General features: G+C 47.9%; 1 protein-coding gene across 3 annotated transcripts in view; it reads left to right on the forward strand.

The window, feature by feature from the left end:
• The window catches only part of Gramd2a (GRAM domain containing 2A), a 104,188-nt gene that overhangs the window by 26,463 nt on the left and 57,092 nt on the right, over positions 1–20,633 (forward strand). The window contains exons 2-12 of one of the 3 annotated variants that reach the window (XM_029481623.1): positions 2,547–2,642; positions 3,990–4,047; positions 4,399–4,474; positions 5,030–5,133; positions 5,694–5,792; positions 6,072–6,143; positions 6,616–6,678; positions 8,575–8,719; positions 8,957–9,053; positions 10,724–10,828; positions 11,008–13,174. In XM_029481623.1, the coding sequence (XP_029337483.1) occupies positions 2,547–2,642; positions 3,990–4,047; positions 4,399–4,474; positions 5,030–5,133; positions 5,694–5,792; positions 6,072–6,143; positions 6,616–6,678; positions 8,575–8,719; positions 8,957–9,053; positions 10,724–10,828; positions 11,008–11,011 (919 nt within the window). In that variant the 3' untranslated portion in view covers positions 11,012–13,174. Of the gene's footprint in view, positions 1–2,546; positions 2,643–3,989; positions 4,048–4,398; positions 4,475–5,029; positions 5,134–5,693; positions 5,793–6,071; positions 6,144–6,615; positions 6,679–8,574; positions 8,720–8,956; positions 9,054–10,723; positions 10,833–11,007; positions 13,175–20,633 lie in introns of those variants that run through there. The other 2 variants (XM_029481622.1, XM_029481624.1) reach the window with 2 other exon arrangements.

A 20,633-nucleotide genomic window follows, 5' to 3' on the forward strand; every position in this document is an offset into this window, starting at 1 on the left:
GAAAGAAAGAAAGAAAGAAAGAAAGAAAGAAAGAAAGAAAGAAAGAAAGAAAGAAAGAAAGATAGATTAAAAATAACCAGACATGACTGTCTGTCTCAGGAGGAAATGGCTGAGAATTTCTTATGAAATCACGTGAAACAACAGAAGCCAAGCAAATGTTATGTGTTATGAAATCAATTTATATAAAACACACATCATGCTTAAGATTAAGAAAATGGTAAAGAAAGGACTTAAATGTAACTCCTCTTCCCCTTTTCTTTCTCTTCTTTGAAAGAGTTCACCTTATGGAGTCCAGGCTGACTCAAACTCAAGACCTCGTGCAGGCCTCGACCAACTGACACATACCCTCAGCTCCTCTGAGGGGATTCTCTGTTTGTTTCAGGACAGGGTTTCTTTGTGTAGCCCTGGCTGTCCTGGAACTACTCCATAGAACTCACAAAGATCCACCTGCCTCACCTCCCAAGTGCTAGGATCAAAGGTGAGTGCTACCACTCTCCAGCAATTAGGGAATTTTGTAATGGATGGTTTCAATCATTTATAAATGCTTTGTAATTAGCATATTCTCTACATCAAAATAAAAAGTTAAGAAAAAAAGACCTCTGTGAAAGTAGAAAATGATAAAACCAGACACATTCAGAAACTAACCTTAGGACCCGAGAATCGAATCACTAACATAGCTTGTCACTTGATTCAGTAAATACAATCATGACTCATTTCACCACAGAGAAATACTTTGGGAAATGTATTGAGAGTAGATTTGGCTGTTGTGCAAACGTGGTGGAGTATGTCTATGACATCACTGGGTGGAGTGATCTTTGGGACCTAGATATGAGTTGGCCATCATTGACTGAAATGGCATGCAGTGTATACCTGTGTATGTTGATGCATGTGTCAAACCCTCTGTGAGGTTGAGGACAGAGGTCACCAGGTTACATGTGACTATGCCAATTTTATGAGTGAGGTTGCTTGGACCTTGACATTTCACCCTGGACAGGCTCTGACCCTTGTTTGGGGTTAAGTTTTGCGACATGTACGGTCTTGTGGTTGGAGGATGTCAGAGTGGGAGAACTCCAAGGGTCCTGGGAGACCTTGGGCTAACTCTGTAATTAAGTTTGTAATTTTAAAGAACCAAGGTGTGTGTTTGTTTGCATGTGAGGGCACACACACATGTTGCAGTGTGCATGTGCATAGGTACACACACATGTGGAAGCCGAAGATCAGCCTTAGGTGGTGTTCCTCGGGAGCTGTCCTTGCTCTTTTGAGACAAAGTCTTTCATTGGCCTGGAGCTTTCCTAATAGGTTTGGTTGGCTGCCCAGAGAGCCCACTGACTGCCTCTGCTTCCCCAGTCCTGGGGTTACAGTGTGTGCCCCACCTCTGCTGTTTTCATGTGGGCTCTCTGATTGGATTTCGTATCTTTCTGTTTGCATGGTAATACTTTACAGATTGAGCTTTCTCCCCAACCTGAAAAAAGAGCACCTTGCCTTAGTCTGGTCACAGAGCTGAGAGGAACTGAGTCTTTGGGATTCTCAGACGTCAGCTAACAGCTGTTTAGCCCAGCTATTTGCATACAGCAGGACCAGCACACAGGACCTTGTTACACACTCTAGACTTTGAACTGCCCTGCCTTGACCTTGCTTCTTGGCCACCCCTCTCCCTTAAGAACTTCTGAGCTCACTCTCTGAGCTCACTCAGTTAGGGGCTATGCTGAAATCTCAGGCTTTACTGATGGAAAAGCAGGAGGAGGGAGTCCTACTCTGCGGAACTGCTGGGTGGAGGTGCGACCTCAGAGGCTCCTGGGAGGCCCCACCTGCCCAGGGGAAGAACATTTCCTTCCTCCTGAGTTGAGACATTTTTTAAATAGTTTGGCTGTTGTGGCTGAGGTACTCCAACTGTCTGAAGGTGACTGAGGCCACCACTTCTTCGTCTGGCGCAGCCCCACCCATCCCAGGTACACTCACTCACGTGTAGGCAGACTGGAATCCACCTTCACCTCTAACATTTGATAAAGGATCCGGTGGCCTTTCCCAGAACCTGAGAGTTTACACTAGCTGCCTGGGCACCTTAAAAACTTCTGCTTTCAGCATGAGCAAGTCTGTGTCCTTCCTCCTGGGTGGGGCAGGAGGCTCCACTCTGCCCGGACTAGCAGTTGCTAGTTGACTAGAAGATTGACAGGCTGATATTTCCCCCCCCTGGGCCTGGCATTAACCGAGCTTTAGGTTTCTAGGCAGTGTGGTGTGGGAGGCACCTATCAGTGATGATATGCAAATGAAGATGATGTATTTCTGCCTATCAGATTGGCAGAGGTGAGAAAAGCCTACTATACCCAGAGTAGTGTTTGGATGTGGGGAAATGAGTTCCCTCTCAGAATGCTGGTCTCTGGGTTAATGGGCACAGCATTTGAAAGGTGGCTCCAAATGATGACATCTTAAACTCTACCCTGTACATCAAAGGGTAGGGAACAGAGCAGCTGCCCTGGACACAGTGCGGCTAATAGGGAAAAATGCCCCCAAATTTCTCTTTCTAACATGGACACATTTCCCTCTAGCAACCAACAAATGCATGGGAAGATGGCACCTCTGAAGAGCCATGTGCCCTGCACGGAGAAACCAGGAAAGGTCCAGGAGCCTCCAGATGATGGCAGGTGAGGCCCCTTCCCAATCAGAGATAAGTGCAGACTGGAATGGGTGGGGATTGTTGGGATGTAATCTGGCTACCAAGGGGACCTTAAGGGGCTGGGAAGGAGCCCCAGTCAGCAGAGTACTCGTCTGTCCAGGCATGAGGAGCTGAATTCAACCCCAACACCCATGTGAAAAGAAAAAGGCCGGGTACGTTGGTGTGTGTTTGCAATTTTGGTGCTGTGGAGGTAGAAACAGGAGGATCTGCAAGGCTTACGGGACAGCCAGTCTAGCCTGATTGGAGTGGTGAGAGACACTGCCTCAAAAGAGGATAGCTTTCTTTTTTGTGGCAGTGTTTCTCTGTATATAGCCCTGGCTGTCCTGGAACTCACTCTGTAGACCAGGCTGGCCTCGAACTCAGAAATCTGCCTGTCTCTGCCTCCCAAGTGCTGGGATTAAAGGCATGCGCCACCATCGCCTGGCAGAGGATAGCTTTCTTAAGGATGACATTCAAAGTTGCCCTCTGGCACATACACACACACACACACACGTGTATATACACACACACACAAGCATACACACATGCATACACACACAAGCATACACACCTGCACACACACATACACACGTGCACACACACAAATGAGGGAGACAGATAGACAGACAGACAGGCAGACAGACAGACAGACAGACAGGATCCCTTAGCATGCCTTGTAGGTTGGACACAGACTGCTGAGGCCTCTTCCTCCCACCCTCCAGCCTGTCCCTGCGCACTAGGACCTAGCAGGGGCCAGGCTTCTCAGGTTAGTAATCTCCTCCCTGCCCACCTGTCCTTGGGCCACCCTGGCCAGGGCAAAGCTTTGTATTTCAGTGAGTTCTTTCCTGATCTGTAGCCTCAGTGAGTCAGTTGAGTGTGCGCATTGTCTCAGTGAGGAACTGCAGGCTGCCCAAGGAGGGCAGATTTGTCCAGACCATGGCCCTGGAGCTGTGAGTCTAGTGCTGCCATCATGTACACCCCCAAACTGTGACTGCTGAACCCACATTGCTTGTGCCCCTGCCTACTCCTTGGCTAGAGAAGTTGGAGTGTCTTTGCTCCTTAGTATCTTGGGAGACTGATGCTTGGGCCAAGTGTACCTTTGTGGTTGTGACGCTCAGACCTGCTTGAGAAGGGGGCCTTGTGAGTGCCCTTCCCCAGAGAGGAGTGGTGGTGTGCTCGCAGTTCTTATCGTTTTACTGTGTTTCTTAGAGAAGGGCCTTAGTCTCCAATCTCTGCTCCAATCATCTGGCTCAGAGCCAGGGCAGAATTGGCACTGGGGATACTTGGGCAGGACTCAAGGGTTTCTTGTGCCTGGAATGGAATGTCTCCTTTGCAGTCTGCACTGGTCAGAAGGCTCAAAGGGTGAAGACATAAAGAAGTATGGCCGGGAAGGGGTAAGTGTGTGGGGCTGCCTTTGTACTGCTCACTGAGGGAAGTGCCCTGGGATGCCCAAACTCACTCTTGGCCCCTTGGCCACAAGCCTGTTCTAGCAGGAACCCAGGAGACCTGAGTGAGTGTCCTTGCCTTGGTGGGGATAATGTGTCCCCTCTAGTCACTGGCTCCTTGTCAGAACTCAACATTAACAGGAGATGATCTAGGCTTAGAACTTCATACCTGTTTACCAGAGGCTTCAGGCAAAGTTACCAGGGTGTCCCTGTGGCATTATCTCCTGGTGGCTGGGACAAGGCCCTGTGTGGTCTGATTTCTAGCCTCTAACCTCACAGAGCTGGGTCTTACATTTGCAGACACTACGGAGCAAATACAACCAACAATACCACAAGCTGTTTAAAGATATCCCTTTGGAGGAGGTGGTCCTCAAAGGTGAGCTGTTTCCAGCACATGGCTGGCGAGCACCCAGCTCGCCTACTCGGGTACCTTTATGCTTAATTTACACGTGGGAACAATTTAGATGCACTTGGTCCTTTTTTCTTCCAAAGCATGAGGAGTCGGGGTGATTTGGGATATGGAGTTGAGTTATGCAGGTTTCCTTGATGAAAGGTAAGACTGTCATCTTTCTGTTCCCCTCTCACCAGTGAGTGTTGTCCCCAGCCCAGGCCTCTCACTGAGCATGGAGGGACATTTGCACAATCTAGATCCTCTTCTCGGGGCAGGGTAAAGCCTCATCCTGAGGTAAAAAAAAGTCCAGTGCTGGAGACCTGAGCTAGAAGTTGTTCAGACCTCGTGGGTGGGTAGTGGAGAAAGAGAAAACATCTAGCAGTCCGGTGGGGTGGGGTGGGACACTCGGCGGAAGGGTCCTCTGAGTGTTTTTGGACAGATTGTTTGGGATGGGGACAGGAGAGGTTGAGGACGGGTGAAAAGGTGGGTTTCCTGGGGGTAACCTTACTCATGGCTGTCTTTTCTCCTGTGACTTCTCAGTGTGTTCCTGTGCCCTCCAAAGAGACCTCCTTCTCCATGGTCGGCTCTATATCTCGCCCAACTGGCTTTGCTTCCATGCCAGCCTCTTTGGCAAGGATATCAAGGTAGTGATGGATAGTAAGGGTTGCTGCTACCCAGGAAGGCCCCTGCCCTGGACTAGGAAAGGGACAGTCTTCTGTCCCGTGGGCATGCCTCAAGTCATTCCTGTCCCTCTGTGTGCTCAGCACATGGTGAGGCCTCTCACTGGTTGGATGAGCAGTATAAAGATATCCCATGTTCAAGAAAGCAGTTCTTCTGAAACAGGCCTGGTCCTGACCATACATCTGGCCTGGACAGTTGACAGCTAGATTATGCTAGCTTCAGGTATCTCAGAAATGCTTTCAGAGTCAGAGGGCAGTGTCATTTTTAGGGGGAGTCACTAAGAGCCAGCTCAGGGGACTCAGAATCGGAAGCAGTGAGTTATCAAGGAGGGTTAGTTGGAAGGGCGCCCTGAATGAGAAAGTGGAAGGTTTAGATGGCCCCTGCTACCACACAAAAACATGGCTTCACCAGGGTGAGCATTATTGACTGAGTACTAGCTATAGAAAACCAGTGCAGAGAGCTAAGAGTCTGTATGTGCCCCCATCCCTCTCTCCCTCCTTCCCTCCCTCCCTCCCTCTCTCAGGTGGTCATTCCAGTGGTATCTGTGCAATTGATCAAAAAACACAAGATGGCACGACTCCTTCCCAATGGACTGGCCATCACCACAAACACCAGCCAGAAGGTCTGTGAGTCACTGGGCCAACATCTCCTGCCCCTTTCCCCATCATGGCTCCAGAACTTCAGGGCCTAATACTGATACTAGCCAACTCTCAGACCCTTAATTGTCCCTGCCAGGTAGCTTTCCAGCAGATATTTCAGGCTAATGAGCTAGGAGAAACTTTCCCAGGTGGGAGGTCTCATTTGTTCTCATGGCCCCATAAACCCCGAGGTTTACCCCCCAATCCATGGCTAAGAAGTCCCACCTCACCCTAGTGCTTTCTGTTTTCTTTTCATGTCCCAGTATGTCTTTGTGTCTCTGCTTTCCCGGGACAGTGTATATGACATGCTGAGGAGGGTCTGCACTCACCTACAGGTATGGAACCCAGAGGCAAGAGTTGAGCTGGGAGACTGCACCCAGCTCTTGGGAGAAGGCAGTTAGGGGAGATTAGCCTGTCTCTCTAGCACCAGGGAATGGGAGCAGAGGGGTTTGGGGACTGAATGCCAGGGATCAGAGCACAAGAGGCTTATTTGGACTATGCATCACTGCACATCTTTTGGTTTGTCCTTGTGTGTGCTCATATGTAGGTTTGCCCTCACCTGTGCCTCCTTAGTATACAGATAGACAGGAGCGTATGGCTGCTTCTCAGTATGTATGTCCTCTGGCCAAGGTGAAGAAGGAGAAGTGGGGAGGAGGCAGGGGCATAGAAAATGAGTTAGTTGTCTGGGATACCCCCTAACCACCCACGGTGCACAAAACGCTGTGACCTGGGCTCTGCCTGATGCCAAGTAGCTTATTCATGGGGGCCTCCCTGTGGTTAATCTTGCCTGTTCCCTTTCCTCCCCAGCCTTCCAGCAAGAAGAGTCTGAGTATAAGGAAATTTCCTGAGGAAGCCGAGTGCGAGTCCCCGGTGAGAGCCGAGGCTGGAAGCAAGGGCCTAAGAGTGAGCGGGGCTTCAAAACCTTGGGACCACCATATAGAATGAGGGCACCAGATTCTAGAGCCAGTGGCCGCATTGGGCCAGAGGCTGTCCTGGACTACATGCCATGCAGACCACATAGGTCCTTAGCAGACTAGCTCTCTCTGAACAGAATTCTATCCTTCAAACACTGGCCAGGTTGAATCCCTTACCAAATGGATGCAGAGCCAATCATCCATTCTTGTTTGTTTGTTTTGTTTTGTTTTTTTCGAGACAGGGTCCAATCATCCATTCTTTCCTTTCGTGGAGGAAGGAGGACCTTCAGAGCCACAGATAGATCCTTAGAGAGGACCTCCAAGGCCAGGGCTACAGAGGTGGCTCAGTGCTTAAGAGTAGTTGCTGTTTTTGTAACGGACCTGAGTTCAATTCCCAGCATCTACATGGTGGTTCACAACCATCTGTAATTCCAGACCCAGGGGATCCAACAACACCTCTTCCTGCCTCTCCTAAGATAGCTGAATACATATGGTTACGTAGACATACAAGCAGACAACTTCCCCTCCCCCTCTCCCCCGCACACAAAACCATTTCAAAAGGAACCTCAGGGCTGTCAATGACAACCCAGTCTTCTGACCTGCCAGGAGCTGAGGCCGTGGGGTAGCGAAAGCTGAGTTTGAGTGCAGAGATGGAGTGACTGAGGCCTCAAGGTGTTTGGCACCTCTCCAGTGACTATTAAGCATTTAGCCAAGCATGGAGTATACAGAACACCATGCGAGGGGTAGCAGGCGATGTTCCCTGTTGTATTGATAGGAACTGTTAAGTCACCTCTGCCAAGGTCAGTGTCTGGTTCACAATTAAGAGCCTGGATTAGAAAAGGCCATAATTTATACCATCCAAGGCTGTCTTGAACTCAGATCTGAGCATGCACCAGATTGTCTGACCTAACATAGGCACTGTGGACTTCAAAGATACTGTTTTGGGGGAAGGGATCTTATTTTCTTTGGTGGTTTAACTACTGGTAAGTTGCCTATGCTTGTAGGAGGAACTCTAAACTCAGTAGATCAAAAACAACAATGAAAGCCGGGCGTGGTGGCGCACGCCTTTAATCCCAGCACTCGGGAGGCAGAGGCAGGCGGATTTCTGAGTTCGAGGCCAGCCTGGTCTACAAAGTGAGCTCTAGGACAGCCAGAGCTATAAAGAGAAACCCTGTCTCGAAAAACCAAAAAAAAAAAAAAAAAAAAAAAAAACAAACAATGAGGGCTGGAGAGATGGCTCAGCGGTTAAGAGCTCTTTCAAAGGTCCTGAGTTCAAATCCCAGCAATCACATGGTAGCTCACAACCATTCGTAATGAGACCTGATGTCGTCTTCTGGGGTGTCTGAAAGACAGCTACAGTGTACTTACATATAATAAATAAATAAATAAATAAATAAATAAATAACAACAATTAAAATGTAACAGACATGAACGTCGGAGGAGGACTAGTTGGGAAGACAAAAAGGATTGGCTGGGGTGGAGGGAAAGTCTTAAGAGAAGGTAATGTGTTCCATATGTGTTCCATAATGTTCCATATGTGTTCCATAATGTGTTCATAATGTGTTCCATACAATGCATTATATATATGTTTGAAATTATTTTAAGTGATGTAAAATTCAACCCAATGTCATTTTAGTAATAATAATGAACAATATAATTACACTTATTAATACATAAAAGACTTTCTTTTTGGCAGAGGGATGCTACAGCCAGATAGTAGCTAGGAGAGACATGCTGTTGCTATATTCTACTCACAAGTAGGCATCTGGATCGGGAATGGCTGGGGAGAATGCCGATAACCCGGAGTGGCTTCCTTAGGACACAGGATACTCATGGTCTGTCTTCTCTGCAGGAAGTCCTTATCCCCGAGATGAAGTGGAGAAAAGCATGCTCAGCCCCCGCATCCCTGTCACTCCCAGACAGCATCTCTTGTATCTCTCAGATACCGACAGACTCCACAGATAGCTGCTTCCCCTCCATGAAGCCTCCAGGGTCTGGTGAGTTCAGGATCCTGTCTGTGGCAACTGCTTTCAGAGGCTTAACCCTTTCTCTTCTATGCAAAGGGCCCAGCGTGGGCAGACAGACTTCTGAGAGATATTTCTTTTTTGTCCAAATCCATATGGAAAAATCCAAGAGCCCAAGCAGCTTCGTCACATGAAGGGAGGGGGAGCTGCCCCATTCTGGCTGGAGCCCCTCGTGCCCCAGGAAGCTGCCTAGCCACTCTCCCATTGCAGAGGCCGTCTGTGAGAAAGATGCATTGGAGGAAGAGCCCAGCACGGACCAGGAATTGAGGCTGTGGGATTCTCGGCTCCTCAAGGTCATCTTTGTGATGTAGGTGTTTATACCGGATGGGGATTAGGTGTTGAAACCCAGGTGGAGAAGGTGGAGAGGTTATTACCTAGACCCAAGGGAATGCTCCAAGTCAACTTCAAGCTCTTGGGTGGCTTCTGAAGGCAGGCAGTGCTATGACAAGGGCAGTGTCAGCTGTTGAGAATAGGAACTGTTGCTTCCCTGGCTTGGGGAGAGAGAAGGGGCTAACAGAATTGAGGAGCCCATCAGATCACTGAGAGATACTAGCCAGGGAAACACACATTCTCCCGCTACCTACCATCAGGACAATTTTCAGGACCCCTGGCTTGTCTGCATCCCTCTCCTGCTTTATTTTTTAATATATAATGCTTTGGCATCAACCATGAGATGGAATTGATGGAGGTGACATGGGAGAAGAGGGCAGAAGATGAGCATCTCCAGCCGAGTTCCTCTTTACTCAGAGCAGTCTCGGTGGAAGTGAGACTATGTGGCATGGGAGTTTCAGGGTTTAATAAGGCAGAAAAGGGGGACTTTGGGGATGGAAGAGTCCTGCAGGTCAGTTCCCCTGCAGTCTGGAAGCAGCAGATACCAGTGGATTTAGTATGTGGTGCTCAGAAGTTTACACAGGTACTAAGTCAACTTTCCCATTCAGACCTTCTCAGTCCACCCAAGGATTTTAGGTAGTTAACCCTTCGTTGTCCACATCCTCTGTCTCTGCCAGGTTAGGTTTGATTTACAACCTCAGCCCCTCTGGGGGAATGGGCCTGCTGCCTTAGAGATTGATGTCGCCTTAATGGCCTGGAAGGAGGGTAGGAAGAACCAGGGTGGCTAGTGAGAGGGCAAGGAGGACAATAGTTGTCTGGCTATGTCTTCCTCCATGGCTCTGCAGAAGGGCCTTGAATTCCTGCTCGCTGTGAGGACATTTCTGAGAAGACAAGCTACCCCTTGGGCTCTAAGAAGAATGGTGCCAGGGTCTGCCTGTTCAATGGACAGGGGCAAAGGGCTCTTTAAACTACAGTTTGGGGAGTAGGATAGTTCTGGTACTGTTTCTAGTAAGCCTCTGGAGACCAATGCCTTTTCTTCTAGAGAAAGGTCCATGATACACATGGCTGAAACCATGAGGCTAAAGCAGGAGGATCATTGATTTGAGGCCAGTCTGGACCACTTTGTAAGTTCCAGGCCAGCCTGGGCTGTATATTCAGACTTCTCAAAAACAAAACTAAGCTAAACCAAACAACTAAAACAATAGTGGAGTTATAACTGTACTGGACTAGCCTGCATAAAGCCCTGGGTTTGATCTCCTGCACTGTATAAATGAGACAAGACTGCACGTGGCTATAATCCCAGCAATTGGGAGGTAGAAGCAGAAGGCTCGGTATTTCAAGGCCATCCTTGACTACATATCCTGTCTGAGGTCAGCCTGTACTGTGTGTAACCTTGTCTCAACAAAACAAAACCGGGGTTGGAGAGAGGGCCCAGCAGGTAAGCCTGCACAGGAGTTATGTCTCATAGCAGCTGTATCGGACAGTTCACAACCACCTGTAACTCCAGGTATAGGTGACCTGATGCCCTCTTCTGGCCTCTGTGAGCACCTGAACACACATGAATACAAATAAATCTTTAAATCAAAACAAAACCAGAAAATCAAGAACAAGACAAAAGGCAAGCCCTCATTGTCACTGTTTCTCTAGGATCTGCTTTCTAGTCCTGTCCTCGTCCTATCTGGCATTCCGAATCTCCAGGCTGGAACAGCAATTATGTTCCCTGAGCTGGGGCAGTCCACTCCCAAGGGACAGGTAAGGCCCTTTCTCTTCCTAATACCTTTGGGATAGAAGGGAAAGGCCAGGCTGCCACTGATTGAATTTGACCTTAAGCAGGGTTGGGTATGTGTGCAGGCTACACAGATCTCACTCTGGCCCACCCTTGAGAGGAGCAGTCTCTAGCCTTTCCTCTGATCTAAGCATCTTATGTGCAGGTAACTTGGTCTTCATCCCCACACCTTATCCAAGGATGCTCTGGGTGCTGTCTCTACCAAGGATTCCTGGGGTTTATACTGCGGCTGTGCTGAGACTGAGTATGAAGAACATGTTCTAGATTCTTCCTCCAGACTCCTCCCTAGCATTTCCCTCTGTGAGTGATCTGAAGTACCTGTTTACAGATTAACTGGCTCCTACAACTTTTGGACTCAAACAGAATGTTAGACTGTTTTTGTGTTTTTATCAGTTGAGGAGTTCTGTACACTAAGCTTCAGCGACCACTGAAGTGGCAGAAAGCACATTAACTTGTTTTATTGTAAGCAATGGTTCTGGCACACTGACAGAGCCCTGGGGGGCCACCTCTGGGGACAAAGGGCATGCTTTGATACCTGGACTACTGCTTGCTATCACATGACACACCCTAGAACATGTAGGGGAGTTGAGATAGGGTGTTCCCACCTCTGTGGGCTCTGCTGCCTCCCAACATTCTGGGATCACACTTGGGCCTCTCAGAATCTTTGTTCTCGAGCTCACAGGACTTTTCTTCAGGGAGCCAGGCACTAGGACCTTTGAGAAGGCTGGGATGTGGAGAAGAGAGCTCTTGACAGGGATTATCAAGAGACCAATCTTAGTTTTCTGAGCTGAGCTGGATGACTCTGGGCTGCCCCTGCAAGAGCTGTCTAGCTGAATTTGGGAAGATGCCCCCCTGCAGGTGAGGAAGGACATGGGGCTGAGATTGGAGGTCCCAGAACTCCCATTTTGGAGCAGGCCCCTCTTTGGTAGGACAAGGGGAACAGGTACTGTGGTATTCAGTAGTAAGTCAATTCCCATTGGTTGCAGACATTCCCAAGGTCCTAGACATTAGCAATAGGAAGGTAGGACATTTGATTTAAGCTCTAGTGGTTGGTATACTTCCTCCATGGTCGACTGCACTGGTCAGGGTGGCTTGACTGGGCAGTGGCATCCAGCTGCAGGATCCAGCAGTGTTGGGTCCTTCTTGGCAGAGCTCACTCATTCCATGAACCTGCAGTCCATATGCTATAGGACACTCTGTAGGATTCCAGTAATCATAAGTAAGGTAGAAGTGTCCCGGATGGGATAGGCTCCATGCAGAGACCAGGAAAAGAGATCTCTGACTCCCTTGGGGGGGAGATGGGGAGGTGGTGAGATCAGTGCACACTGATGGTTTTGTCATAAAGAATCTTCCCCATCTACTTATCTTCTATCTCCTCAGGACTCTCATCTGCTAAGACAGTGCCTTTGAAGGTTCTAGAAGGGTCTTAGGGAGGAAGCCAGAGGTATCAAGGAAAGGCACAGGTGGTGTGGCGTGGTGCTGGAAATAGCCTCTGTTCCCCTCTCTCTTGTGCTAGGAGGTTAACCGGGGAAGGAAACCCTGGTGGAAATGATTGCAGGGCTGTTTGTCTCATTCAGGACAAATCCAAGCAGGACTGGAGAGAGGGACAGTGGGTGAAAACTTCCAGGGTTTAGACTGGAGGTTTCTCCATCATCTCCTAGTTCCTAGGATTGAACATGGAAACCAGCCTTATATGTTGTTTGTACCAAATCTTTATATCTCAGGTAAAACCTGGTGTCCATTTGGTCCTCCTTCCAGGGCTGCACCATCAAATGCCCATCCTCCAATGCCCATCCTCCAGTGCCCATCCTTTAATGCACTTCCATCCTTTTGTCTTAACCATCCTCCATCACTCTTTCCCATCTTATCATCATGGAAACAATACTCCTTGCCCCAGTGCTTTCCCTCCCTGGTCCCTGCTGAGAGGTGAGAGTACAGGTCTATTCTCTGAGCCTTGCTAGGTTGAGCCAGGGTTCATGCCAAGTCACAAGTGGCTGTGCCAACATGCTGTAGGAAGCCCATTCTCCAAACAAGGCTTAGCAAGGGCAAGAGGCAGGCTGCAGGGCAGCTGATTTTGGAGATAGACTTGAAGCCAGAGCTTTGAGTGATATGGGTGTGTCCATGCCTCTGGAGGGTCCTCTCTCTGCTCCTCGCCTTGTTCCCCCATCCTGCTCCTCTAGAGGAGCTGTGTGTCAGTTGTGATCATTCATAATCTGTGAGTATTTATACATTCCCAATTGCATGGGCTAACACTCCTCCAGTTCTCTGAGGGTTTGTTTGGTTCAACAAGAGTGGTTTGTTCCACCATGACATTAGCCTTTGAATTTTTTAAAAAATGGGTTAATTCCCAGGTATTAAAAAAATGTTTTGTTTCGTTTTTTTTTTTAAATAAAAACCTTGATTTTTCTAGTGTCCTGTGGTATAGAAGTTTACTTTGTATGTGTGTGTGTGTTTGTTTGTGTGTGTTTGTGTGTGTGTGTGTTTGAGGACAACTTTGACTATTGTTCTTCAGGCATCATCCACCTTGAGACAGTCTCTCTCTCTCTCTCTCTCTCTCTCATTGGTTCTTTGTGAATTTCACATCATGCACCCCAATCCCACTCATCTCCCCAATTCCTCCATATCCACCCTCTACGATTGCAACCTCCGTCTGCCAAAGAAAAAAGAAAAAATAATGAATTAAAACAATCTCTCCATGGAAACTGCAGTATGTCCCACAATACACCCTTTTGTCCATGCAACTTTACCTGCAAATGTTCGTTGCAGTGAGTCACTGGTCTGGTTTGAGGCCTCTGCTTCTGCTACAGCATCAGTACTGGGTCCTCACGGTTGTTGCTCAGATCCTGCATGACTGACCCCTTCACGTGCTCTAGTAGTTCATAGATGGAGCAGAGGTTGAGTGAGCCTGCTTGGTTTTCTCAGTGGGCTGTAGTGAGATGAGAGTAGGCTAGACTGGCCTAGTCAGCCCCAGTAGATCCTGTTCCCACCATCCTGGGGCTACAGTTATGAGCGCCCCACCATGCCTGTCTCTTTTATGTGGTAGGATTGAACTCTGGCCACCATGCTTGTGTGGCAAACACTTCATTGAGCCATCTGTCCAGTCTCCATTTTTATCTTAATATTTTTTGAGATTTTACTTATTGTTTATGTTTGCCTGAATGTCATTCCATGAACCACGTCTATATAGTGCCCATAGAGGCCAGAAGAGGGCATTGGGTCCTCTGGAACTAGACACTTGTGAGACAGTAATTAGGGAATTGAACCCAACTCTTCAAGGAGAACAACCACATATGTAGGCCAAACACCAATGCATATAAAATCACTTTTTAAAAAAAATTTTGGTAGGAGGTGAGTCAGTAAAGCACTTACCATGTAAACATAGAACCTGAGTTCAGATTCCCAGGAAACTTGTCAAGGCTGGGCATTCATCTGGTAACCCAGCATGGAGGAAAACAGATAGATGTCTCTGGACCTCACAGAACAGCCAGCCTAGCCAAGTCAATGAACTCTAGATTTACAGAGACCATGTCTGAAAAAATAAGGTGGAAGACTGAAGAGATGGCTCAGGGTTTAAGACCACTTACTCCTTTTGCAGAGGACCCAGGTTGGGTTCCCAGACTCCACAACACACAGCTCACAACGATCTGTAACTCTAATTCCAGGGTATCTGATGCCCTCTTTTGGCCTCCAAGAGCACCAGGCACACATATGCTTGGGCTCTGGCTTAAACAACCCCCCCCACACACACACAGGCACAGGCCCACACACATGCACACCCACACAGGAGTGTGCTCGTGCGCACGTGCGCATGCACACGCGCGCGCGCACACACACATCACAATTCTTTTAAAGATAGAGAGTCAAGGAAGACATCTGATATTGAGCTTTGTCCTTCATCCTCACATGCATGCCAGGGTGCCCCCCCACCAAAGCAACCCTGTCTCAGACAAGATGGGATGCAAGATCTGCTCCCGAAGCTGTCCTCTGCTCTCCATAATACCTCATGGCCATGCTCATCCACATTCATACACATGAATTTGCAAAAATAAATAAATAAACAAAGTTTTAATTTTAAAAAGGTAAACTTGGCCACAGGTGTGCACCACGATAAAGCAGGCCATGTGAAACTGTTGCTTTGAACTTATAATGAGCTTATGGAATGAAACACTGCTCTGAACTTAGTGCCAGCATCCTCTGTAACACCCTTTTGTGTAATGTTTTATCTGTGAGGTAATTTTATAAAGAACTTTTGTCTAAGAAGGTATAAAAAGGCTGAGAGAAAAAAATAATCATGGCTGTTGGGGCTCTGTCCCACACACCATATACAACAATAATAATACAATCATAAATAAAACTAAATCTAAAGAGGCTAGCTAGAGAAGTGAACAGCAAAAAAAAACCCCAAATGACCATAGTGGTGGCACACACCTTTAATCCCACTTCTCAGAAGGCAGAGGCAGAGGGATCTCTGTAAATTCTAGGACAGCCTAGTGTACAGAGTGAGTTCTAGGACAGCCAGGACTACACAGAGAAACCCTATCTAAGACAAACAAACAACATAAACAACAAACCAACCCCCTGCTTCCCAAAAAACCCATCACTGTAGGCTTAGGTTTTTCAAAACCTATTCAATAAGGGTTCTTAAATGCTTCAACCTCCCTTCCAGCCCACTGACCGAAAGTAGGAGAGAAGAAAGATTAATATGAAAACAGGGGATGTGGACCTGTTTAGAAGCAGTTCTTTGGGGTGATTCCAAACACAAATCAGTAGTGGCAATCCAGTCTTATCGGCAAACACCAAACACAAATCAGTAGCCGTGGCTTGATCCAGAAAAACTTGGAGGTTCTGCTGAATCGGCAGAATCCGTGGAAGCCACAAGAAGCAGCTGGAATGACACAAGAAGTTCCTTGGCACTTTTCTCTCTACAAAGTCATGGCAAGTGACGATCAGCAAAGACCAGCAAAGTGTTGTGAGGTGAACCAACGGGCATCCTCCACTGTCGGGTTCGACTTATACTCCTTCCGAACATCACATGTCCTCTCATGTGTCTGCCTCAGCAGAACATCCTCTCATATAACAGTTTCCAGAAAAAAAAATCACAAAACACAACTGAGTCTGTAAAGAAACCAAAAATTGGGGGCTGGTGAGATAGCTCAGCGGTTAGGAGCGCCAACTGCTCTTCCAAAGGTCCTGAGTTCAAATCCCAGCAACCACATGGTGGCTCACAACCATCTGTAATGAGATCTGATGCCCTCTTCTGGGGTGTCTGAAGACAGCTACAGTGCATTAAATAAATAAATAAATAAATAAATAAATATTAAAAAAAAGAAAAGAAACCAAAAATTTCCACTTCACACCACCATCACAACAAAAACAACAATAAAACCACCACCACCACCACCACCAAACAAACAACAAATAACCCAATGGTAAAATAAGCAAAGGATTTTTAGAAAATAGTCAATAACCAATAGAAAGTGGTCAGCGTTTCTACCCCTGTTAAACCCCATGGAGAGGCTGTCACAATGTAGGAGGTGCTGCCAAACAGAAGACCATGGGTGTTGCTGAGGCGTGGCTTGCAAGGCCCTGCACTCCTTCCCAGCACCAAGGGAAGGAAGGGAGGGAGGGAGGGAAGGAGGGACGGAGGGAGGAAGGGAGGCAGGCCACTGCTGCTGTGACAATATGAATGATTTTTTACCTAAACTGAAAAATTAAAAATAGATAACAGAGCGATTTCATTTTGGGATACTGTCTTAGTAGGTTTTATTGCTACAAAGAGACACCATGACCACCTCAACCCTCATAAAGGAAAACTTAGAGCTTCAGAAGTGTAGCCCGTTATCATCACAGTAAGAAGCACGCAGGCAGACATGGTGTTAGAGAGCTGAGCATGCTACAGCTTGATCCTCTGGCAGCAGAAGGGAACTGTGTGCCCCACCGGGCATGGTTTGAGCATTTAAGACCTCCAAGCCTGTCCCCCCCTATAGTGACACATTTCCTCCAGTAAGGCCCCGCTCCCTAATAGTGCCAATGGTCAAGCATTCAAACACATGAATCTATGGGGCCATTCCTTCTCAAATCACCACAAAAGAGTTGAATGTAAGTTGTTCAGTAGTTGCTGAAGCAAAGCCCTTTCTGGGACTAGAAGAAATAAACATTTGGCTATAACTGGAAAATATGGCTGATCCGTTGCAGACTTCTGAAGAGCCCAGGAGAAGTCCAAGAAACCTCTGCAGACCACACTCCCACCTCGCATCCCTGGACACAGCAGCATCACAGACAGGGCACACAATCCCAGCTTTCTCAGTTTTTGTTCAAGTGCACTAATCTTACTGGCACAAATCACAAGATGAATATCTGTGGCAGTGCTTGAGTAGAGGGGACATGGATCCCAGAGGGAGAGGGATTCTAGTGGAAAGAGGTCTCAAGAGTGAGGGGTGCATCTCAGTCTAGCCAAGATATCATGAGACTAAGAATCTCACCTCTCAGCCAAGCAGTGGTGGCGCACGCCCTTAATCCATCACTTAGGAGGCAGAGGCAGGTGGATTTCTGAGTTTGAGGTCAGGCTGGTCTACAAAATAAGTTCCAGGACAGCCAGGGCTACACACAGAAATCCTGTCTCGAAAAACCAAAACAAACAAACAAACAAATAGAATCTCATCTCAGGTGCCCACGCAGCCAGTACAACCCTCACAAATGATTACTGTGTCTGTGTCTCTAGGACACTTGCCATGTGGCCAAGTAGATGAGCTTCCCACAGCTGTTCTGCCACGGAAGTAAGATATGATTAAGAGAAATTTCTTCCAGGACGTTTGCCTGAAGACTACCTCAAGGCTCCGGCAAGAGGGAGAGAGAACACTAATATCCCACTAGGTGGCAGCAAAGTGCAGCAAGAGGACGTCATTCTCAGTGAAAATCCCTCCCAGTTTATCTCCTTGCTGGGTGAAATCTGGCCCAGGCTTCTGGTTTGTAATGGAAGAACAGACTCTTCAGGCAGGCGATGGGGCCATCTTCCCCCCAGTAGAAATAGCTCAACCCTCTGCCCGCTCATCGCCTCCTGCCTGCCTGCTCCCGGCATGGGGAAAGGCCGGCAAGCACTTTCACGGGTCCTCTAGATCTTCTAAAGGTTTGGCTGCCGAGAAGGCTGGCTGGTTGATGTGAAGAACAGGTGTTGTCTGAACAGCATGGGTGGAGCTCCAAGGGTGGGGAGCTGAGTTCCTAAGGACATAGAACTCAGGCTCCCTGCTTCCATCCACTCTTGTTGTTAATAGCATCCTCTCTTTGGGTACTGAATGAAAGAAATTTGGCTCCAGTTGGGTGTGAACCAAGATGTCAACAGCACCCTCCTTCTTCTTCTTTACTTAGGGTGGTTTGACATGTGACTGTTACATATGCTTTGTCTGGTGTGTGAGAGCGGGAGGCATTTAAGCCTCTGAATCCATAACCAGAGAAACTGGAGTCCTTCCCCTTGCATGACTGAGCTCCAGATGAGCAGCACCTGGTGCCCAGCGGGGGCCCTGCTTACTGGGCCCCTCATGTGAGCAGGGATCCCTGACTCCCTGGAATGTGTTCCTTCTTGTTTGGCTCTCAGCACCTGGCTCCCAGCCAAACCTGGAGCTGCTTGGAATGTGATGCCCCCACTCGCTTTTCTCGAAGGATCTCGGACAAGGCTCTCTCTTCTGCCTGGGGGAAAGGCCAGGCCTGGGTGAAGCCTCGTCCCACTGGTGTAAGGGCCTCAGACTCTCCTGTGACTGAACACAGAAGCACTTGGGTGGGGGAAGAAGGGAACATTACAGAGCTGGGTCCCAGCAGAGCAGAGGCTGTGTCATATTGGTATCTTATCCCCTTGGCAGCCTTCTAAATTGGGCTGGAGTGGGCCAAGAGTTACTCACAAGCTGTTCATTAACTTGCTAAAAGCAGAAAGGTTGGCTTGGGCACCGCTTTGGGAAAATGTGACACCCACTGCTCCTGGATTCAGTGGAGCGTGAAGGCGTATTAATTGGTGTAGGATTTCTGATGGAACTTTTTCTTTCCTGCTAGTTCCAATAGCAGACTAATCGGAATGCCTTGCTCTCTCCAACACGTTAACTACACGTGAGCCGTTTATTTAGCTCCTGAGTGTATGCTTCTAGAGATACTAGGGTACTGACCATCAAGTTTTGAACAGCACACCAGGCCTATACAATGTGCTTTTATGCTCAGCACTTCATTTGACTCTTAAGACAGCCACACAGCTTTCACACTTGACTGTCAGTACTAAGGCTGATTAAGTCTGAGATATGACACGGATCCCCTTCAGGGAGTTTAGTGAGGGGCAAGCTAGAGGCATCGGCTACCTTTGGGGCTTACGGGTAAGACTGAGTCAGTGGATAAGTGTGCAGCATGTGTGGGCTTCAAAGCCTGAGTGAGATTTGGATGAGAGGAGAGTCATGTGCTTGTGGGGCAAGGGCAGAAAAGGATGGAGTTGGGAAGGAAGGCAGGGCTCCTGCAAAAGCTCCGAGGATCCAATGCTGCAGTGAAGACCGAGACTTCCTCCAGTCTCTCCAAGCTACGGGAATGACTGCAGTTTCGGAATGATGAATAAGCTGATGGTTTTACAGGTCTCAGAATAGTCTAGATCAGTCGCTTCTTGGCCTTTTATCTATGGTCATGTGAAGAGTCTAGATCATGTTCCCGGTGTCAGTAGCACTTGGGTTTGGGGTTGGATAGAGGGGGTTGTCCTAGTTAAGATGCTTAGACATATCCCTGGCTTCTGCCCACTGGATGCTGATGTACCCCTTAGCCCTGATTGTGACAACCCAAACTACCCCCTGACATTTCCAAGTGTCTCTTGTAGAGAGGACAAAACTGTCTCCAACTAAAAATCACTAATCTGGATGGGAGGGAATTAAATTGACAGGTTTTTAAATTTATTGTTGCTGCTGCTGCTGTGTGTGTGTGTGTGTGTGCGCGCGCGCGCGCGTGTGTGTGGTGCCGGAGAGTGAACCCAGGGTCTTGTGCTATACTGCTGAATATACACCCAGCCCCTGAGCTATAACACCCAGCTCAGCAGGTATTTTCTCAGCACTCTGATCAAGTCTATTGACTTTTGGAATAGCTGATAAAGTAACATCATCTCCTTGCCACAGGAAATCTTGGATGCTAAGGAATTTCCGGGCCTAAGAGGTTTCAGAAGTAGGTTGTTCTGAACATCAGAACATTTCTGAACAGACAGATGTGATAGATAATGTCCCGGAGATAAGAGAGTAGCTGAAAGCAGGATTCACTTCCTACCCGATCTACCCGAAAGCCCGTCTTACGCAAGGGCCATTTGACTAAGGAATGGCCAATCTGACTAAAAGTGGAGAGAGGCAGAATAGGCTGATCTTGCATGTGTTCTGAATGTGAAAGCAAGAGCGCTGGTCAAACCAGAGCAGAACTTAATGACTTCAAGATTTATGGCTCTGGCTCGAAAGAATATAGAGACAGATTGGAAATGTAGTGTTTGAGGCAGGTGAGATGGCTCAGTGGGCAAAGATTGCCAAGCCTGATGAGCTGAGTTAAAACCACAGGGACCCATGCATGGAAGGAGAGCACCCACGCCTTGAGTTGTCATCTGACTGCACCCCTACTGATTAAATAAATACATGCATATTAGAAAACGTTACAGTATTGAACATGCTAAATCTGAGACACGTTTTAGCCAAGTGGGGATATTAAATGAGTGATGAGTTAGGAAGCCTGAGTGTAGGGAAGAAGCCTAGAGATATCTTTTGTGGATTTTTTTTTTTT

Source organism: Mus caroli, chromosome 9, assembly GCF_900094665.2.
Source record: "Mus caroli chromosome 9, CAROLI_EIJ_v1.1, whole genome shotgun sequence".
Classification (NCBI taxonomy): domain Eukaryota; kingdom Metazoa; phylum Chordata; class Mammalia; order Rodentia; family Muridae; genus Mus; species Mus caroli.